Below are 19286 nucleotides of genomic sequence, written 5' to 3' on the forward strand. Positions count from 1 at the left end.
GACACAACACAAAATGCGGACCGTCGTGCGCTCCGCTTCGCTGCCCGGCTTCTCGGGCGCACTCGGTCCACCGTTCCCGGAACGCCACCACTCTGATGGCTTTACGCTCTCGACTCAGTCCTCGTTCCGCGTGTGTGACTGTTTTCCCAGAACTCCAGTCTGCTACTGCTTAAATAGATTTGGCATAATTAGCACCACATTACAGCTGTGTTGATTGAACTCACAACGGCACTGTTCCCATGAACCACTCCCACACCTCTCTCCCCTGCAGCTGAGCGCAGACCACGCCCACTGCCACAGGCGTCTACTGTGCATCTGTAGTGACATGCAAAGTTGCACTGTAGAATTGTAATGTAAATTAACCTGTTAAACCATTATGTAGAGGTTTACTAATTATTCATGTTATTTGTTTCAGAACCACACACACTTGTTTGACTAAAGTCAATAAATCCCTCAAAGAAACATCTTCCCTGGAGTGCATTCTTAGCGATGGCCCCTGGTGGCCACAACTTGTAGAGAACCAGTAACAAACTATACAGTCCTTTTTAGTCATTTTAACAGCCAGTAAAGCCCTAACCAGGAAATGCCTGACGTGATGCTTTGTGAGTACATCTCCCAAGCTAATAGGTAGGCGAGAAGAGACCCATTCCACTGTGAACCTCACACATGTCCGTTGATATGGTTCTGTCTCTTGGACATGTTGAACAAAAATAATAACCATGCAGAGCATCAGCTGAAGGAAGATAATGTGAATATGCATATACCATCAAGGAAACATGAGGGGTACGAGAGTTGTCCTAAAACCACTTCCGTTGTGGACAAGAAGAGATAATCAACAAGTTAGAGCCAAAATCATGGCAGCCAGAAGCAGAATCATTCAAATCTTGTTCATGATTACGTTCAACAGGTAATTAATCTGCTAAAGTCAGATATAATTATTGTAACAATTAATTAACTTTCCCTGTCAATCTGTGCCTTAGTTTGGCCGGTTCAGTGGTAATTTGTTATTTAAAATTTCTCACAAGCTTTTTAAAATATTTGCTTCATTTTGTGTTTTATTTCTTTATATTTCAGTTTTGACAGTTAAATCAAAAGCAGGTCAGTGACATTTATGTAAAAAAAATTACATATATTTCAGATTGTATTCCATTAATTCAAATACAAAAAAGAAAAAAAGGGAAACTTGTGAAATAATAGAGTGAAATATTTTTGTTTTCTGTGCACACATGTCTTTGCACACATATCATCATAATTTTTTTTTAAAGAGGCATAGGATTCAGTATACTAAATCTCGAGAAAAAGAACATTCTAAACAGGTAAATGCTATAAATGTAATGAAATACAAATTTTCATTATAAAGGAATTTTTCAAGGCAGACTGAGCTGATATTTGCTATCTGTGCAAAACCTGCAGTCTAATAGTGTTACATTTAACTCCAGCAAAACATCCAGCCCACAGTTGATTAAGCAATGCATGTTAATTCATATTTAGTTTAGTTTGATCCTAATATTGTTTTTTGAAAGTAAAAACACCTAGAATTCTGTTCCAAATTTTGGTCATATTAAAAACATATGTGAGAGGATTCGTAAGAGGAGGAATGACAATAAGTTCTATAGCAACTACATTTTGAACGGTTTGAAGAAAATCTTCTGATCCAAAAGGTGCATATTCATGACATCACAAGAAACATTATTAAGGAGGTTAAATTTGGCAAGAATGTTTGCATGAACGTGGCCCTGTTTTCTATAGAAGTGACACAAGTCATGAAAAAAGAAAATACATTAACTATAGCCCTATTAGATAAAAGCAGATAATATGACAAAGTACAATAATGTATATGTATGAATTCATTATAATGGACCTTGGCGTTTCCTTATCATCTAAGTTGTTTAATTTTAAAAGTAATACCACCCAGAATTTTGGTACGAATTTTGGTCAATTTAAAACCATAAATGAGAGGATTCATGATTGGAGGTATGACAAGAAATTCTATTGCGATAAAGTTGCTAAGTGTTTGTGGTAAGTCTTTTTCACCGTATCGTATATGCATGATATCAAAAAGTACAGTCACAAGAAAAATTAGCAAAGAGGTTAAATGTGGCACACATGTTTGCATAAACTTTGCCCTGTTTTCTAAAGAATTCCCACAAGTTTTGATGACATAAATGTAGGACCACACTATGAAAAAACCATGAAATACGTATATAATAATTGTTATGTATGCAACTATGTTGTTGACAATAGTGTCAGCTGGGAAACAAGCAAGTATAACAATAACCCAATTTACACAAAAAAGTCTGGAAATATATGGGCTGCATAGCTTTAATCTAGATGTAAGAATAAAAGTTATGGCAACAATGCAGAAAGGTGTTAGCCAGGAGAAACATACTAACAGTAACACTCTTTGCTTTGACATGATAGAGTGGTAATCCAGGGGTCGACATATAGCCACATATCTGTCATATGCCATGACTGCAAGAAAGGACAGATCACTGCAGACAAATGAGTGTATCACTAAAGCCTGAACAAGGCATCCAGAATAAGAGATTACATGAACGGGAGACAGCAGATCCCATAGAAACTTGGGGTAGAAACCTGTTGTCCCATAAAGTCCATTCATGCAGAAAGTGCACAACAGAATATACATTGGTTCATGCATGTTCTTATCCAAGATGATGGTCACAATAAGAGCAACATTTACAAGCACAATAAAACAGTAACACAGTAAAGTGAGAGAGAAGAGAACAACTCTGTAGTTCATTGTTTCATTTAAACCTGAAAGAAGAAACAACCTTACTTGTGAAAAATTATGCATCACTGTTAGAAAATTGCTTTTTGCCCTGTGTTATGTACGTCCTTCCTAAACACAGTGTTTGTCCCCTTGTCTTATTGCTATTAATATATTGTCTGATTACAGTCAGACTTGAGCTGGGAATTCAAACAAGCCAATCAACGTTTAGAAATAGGTTTCCTCTTTTTTTCAGCGTGCTGCAATCTACTGTACTTTGACCATGTATGCATATGCACTTCGTATTCAATCTTTTGCAAGAGCGAGACACTTGGACAGCTAAAGTGTCCACCTTTTTTGTCTAACTTGCTGTTGCTGTTTCCAAACAAGGGTCCTACACAGTCCTTAAAACAAGACCTGAATTTGGACCTTACCCCAACTTTCGGACCTGACTGAATCCGCCTGACTGCAGAATTTGAGACCTGAACCATGAGACCGAGCCTATATTTTTATTCCCTTTCACTAGATACACTAGATACAACAAATCAGTCTCTGCTTCTCAATTTATTTGCACCTCATCGCACAACCCGACTACAGCAGAACCCTTGCTAGCGGTTTAAGCTAACTAGCCACAGTCCCTGTCATTTAGCTTAGCTAATATAGATTTGTTTAGCTTTGTTATCAATTACGCTATTCTCTCAAATGAGCATTGGCTTGCTAACTATTTCATTCCTTTAGCATGCTAACTTGCAAAGTAACATGGTCCCAGAGAAGAAAGAATATATATATTTTCCTCGGCATGCTGCATCTGAAAGCTGCACTTGCTAGCCTGTAGGCCTTTGTCAAATGTAAAAAAGACTCCAAAAGACAACACTGAAGTGATGTTTGGCGTTCCTGTTGAAGGTTCTGTTCCTGTTGTCAAGATGTCAAGTCCTCCTCAGAGTTTGAACCCAAAAGTGAGGACTAGGAGTAAAGAGCAGGGCAGACAGACGGATGATGTCCTCCCAGCCGCTGAGTATGTGGGCACATGAAGGAAGACCCAGATGACTTCACTCTCTGTATGAACAATTTATCATTTGTCTCATGAGGTTTGTCTAAGGGAGCGACAAAGTTGGGGGATTGGAGGACCCTAACCCAGGTAATTCAGTCACCACCATCAAGCTGGAGCAGACCGGGGTGGACCACCACCTCGCTGCATGGATCCTGGACTACCTCACCAACCGTCCACAGTATGTGAGGATAAGGGAGTGTGAGTCAGATCTGGTGTCCTGCAGCACGGGGGCCCCACAAGGAACCATTCTAGCTCCATTCCTCTTCTCCATCTACACATCGGACTTCACATACAACTCTGCAAACTGCCACCTGCAAAAGTTCTCTGATGACTCTGCAATAGTCGGCCTCATCTCCGCCGATGACGACAGGGAATACAGAGAACTGAACCAGGACTTCATAGGATGGTGCCAGCGGAACCGCCTCCAGATCAACTCTGGTAAAACCAAAGAGCTGGTGGTGGACTTCCGCCGGGGTAAACACTGTCCTCCGGAACCAGTGAACATCCAGGGACTGGACATTGAGAAATCTTACAAGTAGCTACCTGGGTGTTCACTTAAACAATAAACTGGACTGGACTGATCACACTAATGCACTTTACAAAAAGGGTCAGAGCAGACTGTATCTGCTGAGGAGACTGAGGTCCTTTGGAGTGCATGGAGCACTGAGTGATGTTTTGCGTTGCTGTCGAACGTTCTCTGTCGACATCTGCATTGTTCTGTATTATTTACTGGTATTTTAAGTTGAGAACGCTTTTTTGTTATTTGGAAATGTATACCTAAAAAAAAAGTTAAAAGAACCAAAGTAATTTTAGTGCATAACATAAGTGCCATAGGATGGAGACAGCTACATTAAGGTACGGAAGAGAACCTTACAAGTTATTAATTTCTTACCATGACGATTTCTGCAAGTTTCACATAAATGAGCCTGTAGAAGGTTTTTAATGGTACAGGACGTGTGTTATGGGTTGTGAGGACATGAAGTTTTAGTATGAGAATTCAGCACCGCAAACGCTTTATATTCTAATACCCTAAGGAAACATACGGGTTAAATATGTCCTGGCTGCGTGTCTCTAAATCCCGAGTAAATTATAATGAAGGTTTAAGGGTGGTGGACAAAACCGTTACGATATATAGGCATTGTTCAACAAAAAAGCCATAAGACAACGGCAACAAATCGGGCATGGCCAGTGTTGCCAACTTAGCAACTTTGTCGCTATATTTAGCGACTATTCAGACCCCTCTAGCGACTTCTTTTCAAAAAAGCGACTAGCGACAAATCTAGCGACTTTTTCTGGTGTTATTGGAGACTTTTGGAGACTGACGTGAAAGCACGTATATGAAAGCCGCGAGGCTGCTGTGAGACTCACAGTAGCCTCGCGCAGCAGTCCCAGCTGCAGTCAGAGCAGAGAGGAGACCCACACTCCACGTCCAGACTGCAAATTAATCGCGCATGCGCAAAGCCGCCGCTGATTACGCCCTGGCTTACAGAACGGGATGTAAATGTAAATGTTTCTTCACTGTCACACTAACATCAATCACTGCATTTGACTCACACAGCCTCAGTCACTTCCTCCACTGTGTGTGTGCCTCTCTGTGACATAAGCTAAACATCTAGCTCATCATGTCTCAGTCTAAACTGCTCAAACATACAGAAAGGAGTCGGAATCAAACCCTGAACTCAAAGGCTGGTTGGTCCGTTTATTGGAGATGATACACGGGCTGACTGCCTGTATTGTAAGGCTGATTTATACGTTGTGATATAAAAAACACATGATGACTCAAAAACATACTCAATTGGCAAAGCCTTATAACAGTTCCACCCAAAGTAAGCTGCCATTAATGAGTAAAAAAATCCATTACAATTATGCAATTAGGCGATGATGTCATTTAGTGACTTTTAGGACAACCAATAGCTACTTTCCTTACTGAGGAGTTGGCAACACTGGGCATGGCACACATTTGAAACGCCACCAGCCTGTCAGGGATGAGGCCAGGTCAGAACAAAAACAACAGCGTATCAGCGTGGGATTTGAGAAACCGTTTTGAGAAATGTTTACAACAAAATTTTTACAACGTTGAAAAATGTATTAGTCTGATCATTAGCTCAACATTGTCTCTGTACTTGTTTCAGTTGAAAATAGGTGATAAATGATTTTCAAATCATTGCTTTGTGAGTTTATTAACATCTAACAGAGCATCCCAACTCTCTAGCTAACGTTAGCTAACAGTTAGTGTAGCTCATCAAAGTCACTGGAGTTGAATGCCTCGGTTTACAACAGCAAACAATTTCAGAACAATTACGTAAAGACTTGACTTATTGCCAAAACACTTAACATACTCTGTTTGCTTGAGCTTACCTCGGGATGCTGTTGTTCACCGTTTTTCGCTTGTTTCCTCATCGGTTTTGAATCTGATAGCACAACAACTATCCTGCATTTTTACGAAAAAACAGAAATAACTCGCATCGTAAGCTGGCGGGCAGTAGAGGACAGCGCTGTTTTGCCCTCCAAGGGGGCGTTCCCTTAAGGTCGTGACCTCATATGAAAACTATAAATTAGGCCTATTCCCCCTATTTGCAGTGTTTTTGGGACGGAGGGCTGGCTTGTCCCACTGTTGAAGTTAATGCTATATTGTTCAGACACACGGGGTCAGGAGACATTATGGGTGATGAGTGCCTCCTCCCCAGTAGGAACTGACATAGATGCTCGCGGCCTTGGTAAAAAGTCCCCTTCAACATCTGGAGGGGTCCTCTCTCAAGGACTTTTCATTCAAGACAGATTTGCTGCTTGCATTAACTTCAGCTCAGGAAGCGTGTGACCTAACTGCCTAATCAGCTACCAATTCCCTAACCTTCAGGAGTGCATTTAGGTCGAGGGCCGCTGGAAACTTTTTGACTTCCACCCCATGCAGGGGACAGGGAGGCAAGGTTATGACAGTTCAACAACTACATTTTTCTTAAAATAAGATCTATTGGGTTTCTTGAAAAAAAAAGGGATACATGCACCATCATGTGACAAGTGAACACAGTATAAGAGAAAATGTGGAATGAACAAATAATTTGCCCAGTTAAAAAAACACAGCCCTCATCAAATGCTGGGGAGGGTGTGGCCAGTAAAGCCCTAACCAGGAAAATGGGAAATGCCTGATGCAATCCTTTGTGAGTACATCTCCTAAGCTAATAGTTAGGCGAGAAGAGAGCTATTCCACTGTGAACCTTACAAACTCTTAAGGCAGGGTGGGATTGTCAAGGACATATGTACGGCAGAGTTGTGGTTGATGCTTTGTCCATTCATATAGTTTTGTTTCTTGGACATGTTGAATAAAAATAATAACCGTGAAGAGCATCAGCTGTACGCATATCATTTGAATATGAATATGCCATCAAGGAAACATGAGGGGTATGAGTCACCCTTAAAACACTTCCTTAGTGAACAAGAAGAGATAACCAACAAGTTAGAGCCACAATCATGGCAGCCAGAAGCAGAATCATTCACATCTTGTTCGTGATTTGCTCTGTTAGTTCAAAAGGTAATTAGGCTGCTAAATACTGATATAGTTATCATGACGTTCATTAACATTCCCTTTTAATCTGGGTCTTAGTTTGACCGCTTCAGTGGTCATTTGTTCTTGAAAACTTCACACAAGCTTTTTGAAATATTTGCTCCATTTTGTCTTTTATTTCTTTTATGTGTCAGTTGTAAATGTTAAATCACAAGTAGGTTAGTTACAATTATTTTGAAAAAATTACATATATTTCAGATTGTATTCTATTCAATTTATTCCTAACTACACAAAAGACAAACATTGAAACTTGTGAATTAATGGAGTAAAGCATTTTCTTTTTTTGTGCACACATATGTTGAACAATATGAAGCATTGAACAATTGACTAGATAAACAAAAGAAAATACATATAGAAAGTACGTATTTTACTGTATCATCATGTTATCATCATCTAAATGTCTTCCCAAATAAAAGACGCACATGATTCAGTACCCTAAATCTTGAGAAAAAAGAACATTCTATATATGTAAATGCAATCAAATGTAATGAAATGCAAATTTTCATTATAAAGGAATTTTTTGAAAGTAAAAACAACTTGAATTCTGTTCCAAATTTTGGTCATATTAAAACCATATGTGAGAAGATTCATAAGAGGAGTAATGACAATAAGTTATATTGCAACTACGTTTTGAACGCTTTGAGGAAAATCTTCTGATGCAAATCGGGCTTTGGAGATTCCTTATCATCTAAGTTGTTTAATTTTAAAAGTAATACCACCCAGAATTTTGTTTCGAATTTTGGTCAATTTAAAACCATAAATGAGAGGATTCATGATTGGAGGTATGACAAGAAATTCTATTGCGATAAAGTTGTTAAGTGTTTGAGGTAAGTCTGTTGCACCGAATCGCATATGCATGATATCAAAAAGTACAGTCACGAGAAAAATGAGCAAGGAGGTTAAATGTGGCACACATGTTTGCATAAACTTTGCCCTGTTTTCTAAAGAATTCACACAAGTTTTGATGACATACACGTAGGACCAAACTATGAAAAAACCATGAAGTACGTAAATTATTATTGTAATGTATGCAACTATGTTGTTAACAATGGTGTCATCTGGGAAACAAGCAAGTTTAACAATAATCCAATTCGAACAATAAAGTCTGGAAATATATGGGCTGCATAGCTTTAATCTAGATGTAAGAATAATATTCATGGCAATAATGCAGAAAGGTGTTAACCAGGAGAAACATACTAACAGTAACACTCTTTGATTTGACATTATAGAGTGGTAATCCAGGGGTCGACAGATAGCCACATATCTGTCATATGCCATGACTGCAAGAATAGACAGATCACTGCAGATAAATGAGTGTATCACTAAAGCCTGAACAAGGCATCCAGAATAAGAGATTACATGAACGGGAGACAGCAGATCCCGGAGAAACTTGGGGTAGAAACCTGTTGTCCCATTAAGTCCATTCATGCAGAAAGTGCACAACAGAATATACATTGGTTCATGCATGTTCTTATCCAAGATGATGGTCACAATAAGAGCAACATTTACCAGCACCATGAAACAGTAACACAGTAAAGTGAGAGAGAAGAGAGCAACTCTGTAGTTCATTGTTTCATTTAAACCTGAAAGAAAAAACAACCTTACATGAGAAAAATTCTGCGTCATGGTTAAAAAAATCCTTTTTGCCAAGTGTTATGTGTGTCCATCCTTAACAGGGTGTTTGTCCCCTCGTCTTATTGCTATTAATATACTGATGACTACTGCCACACATGAGCTGGGAATTCAAACCCACCAATCAACGTTCAGAAATAGGCTTCCTCTTTTTTTCAGCGTACCGCGATCTACTGTAAGAGCAATGAATAAATCACATAAAACCTGATGGAAAATTGCAAATGGAATTCATTTTGATGAAAAATATTCATAATTAATAAAGTTCTGATAAACCCTGAGACCAAGGCTATATTTTTTGTTCGCTTACACTTGATTACAGCTGAACCCTTGCTAGCGATTTAAGCTCACTAGCCACAGTCCCTGCCAATTTAGCTTAGCTAATGGATATTTGTTTAGCTTCGTTATCAAATAACGCTATTCACCCACATGAGCATGACTCTTTAACAACTTGCTTGTTTACAATTCTAACTAGCAAAGCAAAATGTTCCCAGAGAAGAAAAAAAGCTCTCCTAGCGGATCCCCTAGGGCTTTTCTTGACATGCTGCATGTGAAAGCTGCCCTTCCTAACCCGTAGGGCTGTGTGCACTTTTGCAGACTCCAAAAGACAACCCTGGAGTGATGTTTTGCGTTGCTGTCGAACGTTCTCTGTTGACATCTGCATTTTTCTGTATTATTTACTGATATTTTTAGGTGAGTACGCTTTTTTATTATTTGGAAATGTATACCCACAAAAAAAAAGAACCAAATTAATTTAGTGCAGAACATAAGTGCCATAGGATGGAGACAGCTACATCAAGGTATGGACGAGAACCTTACAAGTTACACATAAATGAGCCTGTAGAGGGTTTTTAATGGTACAGGATGTTTCACTAGAAGGGACTAAGCCACAATAATGATAGTTAAAGCTAGGGTGGGCGAAAACAGCCGTTGAGATTCCGTCGCGTGCTCTCTGGCCTCTCCCTGCCACGCTACCTGCTGTAGCTCCTCCCACCGAACGTCAGTTATGCGCGTTCATGTGAATTCAGTTACATTGATGAAACACAGGGACGCACCAACGTCGTTGCCAAGGTGACCGGACAGTCCCACAGCCAATAAGAACGGAGAATCGGAGCCTCGCTCTGATTGGTCAAAGTGTACATGAGCGGTGGCAATTTTTGGGTGCGGCCCACAGAGGCAGGGGAGAGCAAAGTTATGAGCAGATATTCTCAGAGCACTTCACCTACATATAGCTGACTGGCTATTAGGACAGTTTTGCCAAATATTACAGTAAAGAAATGACCCACCCTAGCTTTAAGTGATTTTATTATAAGAATTATTGAATAATGTAAATGAGTAAGGGCAGAGAAGGAGAAGATGAGGGTAGAGGTCCTGTGATCAGGCGAGTCCGGGTGTCTGACGTAGTCGGCGGGGGAGAGGGAGACTCAGGATGGGGGTTCTGTCTCTGGTCGAAGTAGGCGGAGCCAGCTACGGACCCCCAAAAGATTGGGTCGAGCTGAGGTGACCGTGGGCTTGACGAAGGTCGTTGAGGACTCGAATTGTCTGGTCGGAGATGCCTAGTCTGGCTGCCGTGGAAGCTGCTCCTATGCGGACGGAGTGTGTTGAGTAGTGTTCAGGACATATGCCGGAGATGGGAAGAATTCGACGGAAATGTTTGTTGAACTAGAACCGGGTGGCTGTTTTCGGTGATGAAGAGTGGGTCTTGAGGAGAGGCGTGTGCTGCATACCTGGCCTGGATGTATTTTGATAGTGGCTCATACGGGCTGAGGAGAGAGTTTAGACGGAAGATGTAGATGGGGAATGACGTTCCTAGCTGGTCGGTTTTACTTCTCCGGAGTGTGAATATGAGAGAGTCTGGGGTGTGAATGGTGATGTCGACCAGACTTGGATGGAGGGATGGCTTGTAGATGGATGAAGTTGGAGCAAATTCTGAGCACTGGAGGAAGCCAAAGAAGGCAAGCAGGAACATGGATTCCAAAGTTAGGTCGACTGAGAAGGGTTGAGTAGCCTGATCGAAGTGAGAAGATACAGAGGCTGAGTAGGTCAGATGTTAGTGGCAAGCGTTTAGCAGATGGGATAGGTTCGTGTTTTCTTAGGCCTTTGAGCAGCATGGACACGTGAGCATGGGAGATAGAGGGGCAATGGCTGCTGCTGGCTAATTTGAAGATGAAGTTGATTCCTGATAGGTAAGTCTGGATGGTGGAGGATCGGATTTTTAAAGTGGAGTGGGCGTGGGTGATGAAGTTACAGATTGACAAGACGTCGAGTGAGGGAAAGGCCAGATTGTAGGTGTTGAGGTACACCTTGAAACAGTTCCAGCCGGTTAGGTAAGCGGGGAGTGTGCGCGGGGCTAGGCTGTTAAGGATGGCTTCTTGTGACTCTTTTGCAAGGTTTGCCAGGTCTGGAGCTAGTTGAAGGTGGTGGCTGAAAACGGTGGGATTGGAGTTGGGTGGATGTCCGAGTCTGGAGCCAAGAGTCTGAATTTCTGGAAAGAGAAATGAGACAATGAGTCGGCTATGAGATTTTGACACCCAGGGACATGAGCTGCATGGAGGAGAAACTGGTGTTGGGCGGATATTAATGTGAGTCTGCGCATGAATTGCATGATTGCTGGATCTGGCTTTGTTTATAATTTCTACTACTGCGGTGTTGTCTGAATGAATGAAGTATGGACTTCTTTGACCATTCGTGCCCCCAAAGAATGGCTGCCATGATTATTGGATACAGCTCGTAAAGTGCGGATGAAGGGGAACCGGACTGTGAGTATAGGTGACTGAACTCTGGGGGCCATTTGGAGGCGAACCATCTCCCGCTGTAGTAGCCTCCAAAGCCTATGGAAGGGGCTGCGTCGGTGTAGAGCTGGATATCCTCGGGTTTAGTGATGAAATCGTTGTAAAAAAAATTAGATGCCGTTCCAGGAGGATAGGAAATGTTGCCAGAGGCGCACTTCTATTTTGCACGGGTTGTCTAGTGTGACTCTGTCATGGAGAAAAGGGACGGCTGCTGATTTCGTGAGAAGGTGGGAGAGGAAGGATTTTCCTTGGGGGATTAAGCATATGGCGTAATTAAGGTGTCCGAGAAGGGATAATGCTATTGATGCTTGGGATGTCTGTGCCGTGGGGGGAAGACAGGTCTATGACTAATCTCTTTTTACCGGAGTATTTTCGAGTGGCAATACCGATTGGACAGATGCGGACTACTGGGAAAGGTGGGTTGGTGAATGGGCCTATCATGAACCCGTCTTTGACCTCTTTGGCTATTAAGGTGTCGACGGTGTCAGGTTCGCAAAGGGCAGACTGGAGATTGTGACAGATGTGAGAGGTGTCTGGAATGATTTCTATGCCCGGGTGGAAACCGTGGGTGAACCCGTTTAGCAGAAAGTCGACGAACTCCCTATCGGGGTGGTTTTGCAGCGCGTAGGCTAGAGCCTTTACCTTGACTGGTGTGCTGAGGTGTCGTGCTAGTCAGTCTGCCGGTGTGGTTGGATTATGGGGGACGATGTTTCTTGCGTGAGCGCCGCCGCAGAAGGAGCAGACTTGCAGGAGTCTGCAGTTGGAGAGAGAGCAGCTGAGATGGTTAAAATGATTGCACACCATCGGGCCTCCCTGATACAGGATCGGCCGCCCTCGTTTGTCGACGCCCTTGGGGATGGGCACATTGACTGAGAGGCGTATGTCGATGGGCTTAGGGATGATGGAGGAAGGATAAGTACATATCACTTCACTTTTCCACTTCACAGTTTATTGTTCAGTTTCTTTTACTGAAAAAAAATAGCAATAATGAAATCAATTTCCAAAAAGATTGGACTTTGGATTGCTTTCAAGGAGTGCTTTCAGACATATTAATTGCATTACATTCTTGAATATATTTTCAAGTAAAAAAAGTATTTTAAGTGCAAACAACGTATATTTCCCCACATTTAACAGCAGGTTCTCTCAAACAAGAAAATAACATATCCAGCAATGATTGATGTGGATTTACTTTGTTCTGATTGCTTTCAATAAAAGCTTTTTGTGACATACAAGAGTGCCACAATTTAGTTTACCCAACTTTTTTTATCATATTCCTATTCATAGGTACATTCCTATTCCTACATATCAATCAGTGACTGGTGTGGGCTTGCTTTGTTTTACAAATTTTGTCAAAGTGGGGTTGCTGGTTAGAGATAGCCACTCTCAGTTCATTTTCAATGTTCAACTTTGATCTGTATTTGGTCTTCATTGCAACAACTGCAGAAACCCCTGTTTCACATAAATAGGATGTGGCAAAAGGCAACAGTATGCCCATAGCTCTTTGGCCTAGTAGTGGTTAGTCTTTCTCCACTCCAATCCAAAACACAGCCAGTGAATTGGATGTGAACTGTAGTCTCCTTGTTGAGTCAGATGTCATGTCAATGTACTGCTCTTCCTCTGTGGTACTGAGGTCTGCAGGTGCAGTTGCTTGAAAGGGGTCTTGTATCCAGTCATATTTTGCAGAATCCTCAGGGAAGTACTTCTGAAAGTGCTTTTGCAGGGCTGAGATATGAGCCTTCATACATGGAATAATTGTATTTTCCAGCTCATCGTTGTCAAGGAATGCATTCAGGTTTTCAAAGGAGTCCACACTCCCCTCTGCAAGCCTTCTCTCCCACATCTTCAGTTTTTTTGTGAAAGATGTTATTTTGTCTGTGAGCTGTGGAATATGATTGTTGGTGCCTTGCAACTGTAAATTTAGTCCATTGAGCTTCTGAAATATACCACTGAGATAGGCAAGCTTCTGTAAGAAGTTTTCATAATGAAACTTGTGGGCAAGGTCATTCCCTTCTTCAGTCAAGGGCACTCTGATCTCATCCCTCAACTCAAAAACCCTGGACAGTACCTTCCCTCGTGAAAGCCATCTAGACTCACTGTGCCACAACAGAGCTGTGTGCTCGGATCCCATTTCTTCACATATTGATGATAAAATCCTGGATTTCCGGGATCTGGTTTTTATGTAGTTGACTGTTGTGATGACATCTGTCTTAGTTCTTTGGAGGCAAGTGCCCATCTGTGAAGGAGGCAGTGTGTCCACTGTGCTTTGGGAGAGACGCGCCTGATAAGAGCTTGCAGTCCGCTGCGTTTCCCAGCCATCGCCTGAGCCCCATCTGTGCAGACTCCCACGCAGTTCTCCCACTTCAGATCTGCCTCTTTCAAATAGGTGTCAATTATTTTGAAAAGTTCTTGTGCAGTGGCTCTGTTTGGTATATATTTGCAGAAAAGCAAATCAAATCAATATACCTGACATAAGTTATTAACAAACTGTCTTTATTGCTGTCCGCAGCCGTCATTTATCTTTTCAATAAGCTGCTCTTCCATGTCTACAGAGAGGTCACCGATACGCCTTGAAATAGTGTTGTTTGACAACGGAATAGTTTTGAGTTTATTGGCAGTTGCTTCATCAATAACTGTTGAAACCATGTCAATGGCTGCAGGTAGTATTAACTCCTCCGCTATTGTGTGAGCCTTTTTGCATTGGGCGACTCTGTAGGCTACTTTATAGGAAGCGAGTTGTGCTTTCACAGGGACAGACGCAGCTTTTACAACGTGACTCTGCTGGGCATGACAGTTTTCCAATTTATTTTTGAAAAACTCAAGGTGCTTGTTCACATGATTGGGGTGGTGGGTTTCCAAGTGTCTTCTCAATTTAGTGGGCGTCATACTGTTTGCCGCCAGTATTTTAAGACACACACACTGGGGTCTCTCTTCTTGGCCGACCATGGTGCTTGTAAAGCCCAGGGACAGATATGCCTCGTTATATTTTCTTTTACCTTTTTTGTGCCGTTGTTGTGGTACTCGCGTCGCCTGTTACAGCTGTAGCAGACTTGCCATCTGATTTGCGCTTTGTCCCAGTCACAAATCTGTCCATCTTGGTACATCTCTTCCTTCCTATCTCTTATCTTTTTCTCTTTCTCTTTCTGTGTTGCTCTGTGTATTTCTCGCTCTCTTTGTGTCGCTGTGTGTCTCTCTCTCTCTCGCTGTCTCTCTCTGGTTTTGCTGCGTCTGTAACATGAGCCGCTCTGGGGGCGTGGTTAGAGCACAGTGCATGTCACGTCGGTTCCGCTTGATTATTTTTTATTTTTTTCTTAGGTGCAACCATATGATATAGTGCCCTATCTTTACAACTTCTTTGCAATTGTATTTGTTATAATTTTATATTGTTTTACGGTGTGTGTCTGTGTGTTTGTGTGTGCGTGGGTTGGTGATGAATCCGTGCCCCACCCTGTAGTTCCACTGCGCCCCCCAGTAGGGGGCACGCCCCCAGTTTGGGAACCACTGCCCTAAAGAAACATACGGGTTAAATATGTCCTGGCTGCGTGTGTCTCTAAATCCAGAGTAAATTATAATGAAGGTTTAAGGGTGGTGGACAAAACCCTTACGGTATATAGGCATTGTTCAACAAAAAAGCCATAAGACAACGGCAATAAATCGGGCATGGCACACATTTGAAATGCCACCAGCCTGTCAGGGATGAGGCCAGGTCACAACAAAAACAACAGCGTATCAGTGTGGGATTTGAGAAACCGTTTATAGGCTAAAGCTATAACCAGATCTATTGGGGTCGTTATTACTGCAGACATGAGGCCATACTCCGTTGTGGAAAACAAAAGAATTTCAAGATATGGTTAAATAGCTTAAGCCAAGCTCCGAAATCCCCGCACCCACTTCAGTGTGAAAATCTTTCCAGGTCTCTATGAAAAGGAAAAAAATCAGGATTGTGGACAAATTATCAAAAGCATCTTCTGTTGCCTCACCACAGACGGGTGGATCTCCAGGGCAACGGAGAGCTACATGACTGTGACTGCTCACTTCATCACAGCGGACTGGGAAATAAAAAGTCAGATGCTGCAGACATGCCCCCTCTGTGAGAGTCACACAGCCACAAATCTGGTGCAGGTGTGACGTTCTCTATATTGCTCTGCTGCTATTTGAATGCACTTCACAGGAGTCAGGATTGTATGGAGCAGTTGGACTGGTTTATTCCACAGCGCGAGATCGTTTGTTACTGCAATACATGGGACAAACACACAACCACAGTTGTGAATTACTGTCGAGTTGATCCGAGTCTGTTCCCACTCGAACCACAGCGTGAGATCGTTTGTTACTGAGAGACAAGTGATCGTATAGTGGTACAATTTGTTTAGACAGTATCGCATACAACTAAATATAACACATCTGAAATGCACATTAACTTCGGCCAGTTTAACAAGCAAGCTACACTTCAATAAAATATTTAACAACTCTTAATAAACATACCTGCAATACATGGGACAAACACACAACCACAGTTGTGAATTACTGTAGAGTTGATCCGAGTCTGTTCCCGCTCGAACTACAAAGGAGAGTTCCATATTAGTGCACGTACAGGTCACGTGCTCTCCGTTGAGCCGTTAGCAGCTAGCTAAAACACTACTCGTTATCACAAATTCTTTACCAAGCAATACAACTACGAATTCCACAAGTATTTCGTTTGATAGACAATTCAAGATAAATGCTGATAGTTTTTACACATCATATGAAACGTAGTTTACAGTAATTACTTAATTTATGTCCGAGCGAACAGAGCGGCAACTTACCCACAGCGTGAGATCGTTTGTTACTGAGAGATGAGCAAAATGCACCGCATTTAGTACAACACGAACTTCCGCTGTGGGTTTTCAAAATAAAACACATACAGTAAAACTATGGTTGCAGTCCCAAGTCTAACAGGAATTTAACAATAAACACAAGTTAATTATTTACACTGTTACATACACCCCCCTTAAATTCTGTTAAACGCAAATCTTGAGCATCATCAAAACAACGAGAAAAAAAAAGGAAAAAGAATTTAGGAGCTGCTCAAAGTGAAACCAAATCACTGATGTCAAATACAGTCAATATGTAATCCTCCCGGAAGGAGTGCAAAAGGATAGGGAGGTACCAAGCCCAATACTTTTAACAGACCAGTAGAAGATGCCATTTACATCTCCTGAACATCACACTCAAGGCAATACACATTGCATACCCCAAATCCACAAAAAAACAAATACCAGTTGGACAGAACCAACACAAAACTGAAAAAAAAAAAAGAATTCTGGTTCATCTAAACCTCAAATATTCTATGGAAGGACAGGATTCGAACCAGGGAAGGTTTTCTCAACCTTGTGTGACATCTCATGGATCAGCTTTTTAGGAGGTCTGACATGTCTCCCATATCTAGTAGTGACTGAACCACCATAGCCTGTATGAACACTATGAGGTTGTGTGCAAATAGCAGTGTTCTCATCAACATCATCTGTGGAAGTTAAGTGAGAAATGCTAACTGAGTCTGGATCTGGTAAGTGAGCTACACTGACAGGGTTCGGATCAGGTGAGTGCATGAGCCAGTCCATAGTCCGGTTGTAGCCATCCACATTGTTCATCTCCACAGAGTCTTGACCACTTCCACATGCCACATCCCTGTTATCTGAGTCGATAAGGGAGGCAGGAGTTTCATCCACATCCAAGGTAAGAAAGTCAACTGGGAGAAGGAGGTTCCGGTGCACAACTCTCTCTCTGTCAGTTAGGGCGTCCCTTATCCTGTACACGTTGATCCCAGACCTCACCGACACAACATCATATGGTGTTGAGTCCCATTTGTCAGCAAGCTTCCTTTTGCCTCTTTCACCACGGTTGGCCAGCAAAACTCGATCACAGCCAGTGGAGAGCCCTTGACTCTGCGGTTATAGAGCCTGGCATGACGTGCTTGCTCATCAAGGCTGTGTTTCCGAGCCATCCGCGAGGCTTCAGACAAGTCCTGCTTCAACCGAGAGACAAACTCATTTTGGCAGATCACTTTGTCATCCTGTAGCACATACTGGAACATGATATCGATAGGAAGACGTGGAACCCGTCCGAATGTGAGGTAAAACGGGGCAAAGCCGGTTGTCTCATGTATCGTGCAGTTGTAGCAAAAGGGGAGCGTCCGCAACACCTGGGGCCACCTGGCTTTTGCCACTGGGGGAAGGGTTCTTAACATGTTCCCCAGCGTCCTGTTAAAGCGTTCAGTGACACCATTACCCATTGGGTGGTAAGGTGTGGTGTGAGACTTCTGCACCCCTGCCATCTCCAAAAGTTCCTTCAGGAGCCTGCTCTCGAAGTTGGCCCCTTGATCCGAATGGATCCTCTTGGGAAAGCCATAAACACAGAAGAAGTCGTCCCACAATCGGCGGGCAACATGTTTTGCAGATTGACTTCGACAGGGGAAGGCATGTGCCATTTTGGAGAAATGGTCGGTGATGACCAAGACATCGACTGTTTTCTTGTCACTCAGTTCAGCGGTCCAAAAGTCAATGCACACCAGTTCCATTGGTTGAGATGTCTGAATACTTTCAAGGGGTGCACGGCCTTCAGGTTCGAGGGTCTTACCAACAACACATCTCTCACATCGTCGTACATGGTTAATTATGTCTCTTTCCATGCCAGTCCAGAAAAACCTCTCCCTGGCGAGGGAAAGGGTCCGTGCACAGCCCTGATGACCAGCATTGTCGTGGAGGCCAAGGAGAATCTGAGACTCAAGGCCATCTGGCACAATGAACTGGGACAGCTTCTTGTTATATAGCTTCTCTGTTTTTTTAACCTGTACAGAATCCCATTTAGTATTTTTAGCTTTTTCCAGTGTTTGAGGAGCTTATTGACACTGTCCGGTTCAGATGCTGCGTCTGGTAGCTTTCCTTTTCCGTCGCACATAGAAGAGGACCCTGCTTATTGTTCGGTCTTGCTCCTGGAGACTCAAAAGCTGGCTCTGGGGAATAGCAGTGGAAGGGTCTTCCTCAGGCAGCTGTGGCAGTGGTAAATTAGCACCGAGCAGACCACAACCAGCATGAGCGCTCAGCGCAGCTTACACCTCGTCTGAGCTGATGGAATTTCCCACAGGCTGAAGATCAGGACCAGCACCAGGGTCTTGTGTCTTTGACCTATGGGGCGGCTGTGGCTCAGTGGAGAGCAGGGTCGTCCTCCAATCAGAGGATCGGCGGTTCGATCCCTGGCTCCGGCAGTCCATGTCGATGTGTCCTTGGGCAAGACACTTAACCCTGAGTTGCTCCCGAAGGCTGTGCCATCGGTGTATGAATGGGTGTGAATGATTATAGAGATCCTGATGGGCAGTGTATGAATGGGTATGAAAGGGTGAATGATTAGTAATGTAAAAGCGCTTTGAGTGGTCGGAAGACTAGAAAAGCGCTATACAAGTACAGTCCATTTACCATTACCATTTACCTTGTGCCTTGGACAATCTGACAATTGTTTGTCAGCCGAAAAGCATCTTGCACTGTACCCCTGACA

At 42.6% G+C, this 19286-nt stretch overlaps 2 protein-coding genes across 2 annotated transcripts; both read right to left on the reverse strand.

The window, feature by feature from the left end:
• Positions 1–1876: 1876 nt before the first annotated feature.
• LOC129104852 (olfactory receptor 142-like) lies at positions 1877–4486 on the reverse strand. Its single transcript, XM_054615709.1, has 2 exons — positions 4459–4486; positions 1877–2817 (listed from the first exon to the last, which is right to left on the reverse strand). The coding sequence occupies exons 1-2, from the start codon at positions 4484–4486 to the stop codon at positions 1877–1879; spliced, it is 969 nt and encodes a 322-aa protein (XP_054471684.1).
• A 3539-nt stretch (positions 4487–8025) lies between these two features.
• LOC129104853 (olfactory receptor 142-like) lies at positions 8026–8967 on the reverse strand. The gene has a single exon (XM_054615710.1). It carries the CDS (start codon positions 8965–8967, stop codon positions 8026–8028), a length of 942 nt encoding a protein of 313 aa, XP_054471685.1.
• Between the last annotated feature and the right edge of the window lie 10319 nt (positions 8968–19286).

This window comes from Anoplopoma fimbria, chromosome 16, assembly GCF_027596085.1.
Source record: "Anoplopoma fimbria isolate UVic2021 breed Golden Eagle Sablefish chromosome 16, Afim_UVic_2022, whole genome shotgun sequence".
NCBI lineage: Eukaryota > Metazoa > Chordata > Actinopteri > Perciformes > Anoplopomatidae > Anoplopoma > Anoplopoma fimbria.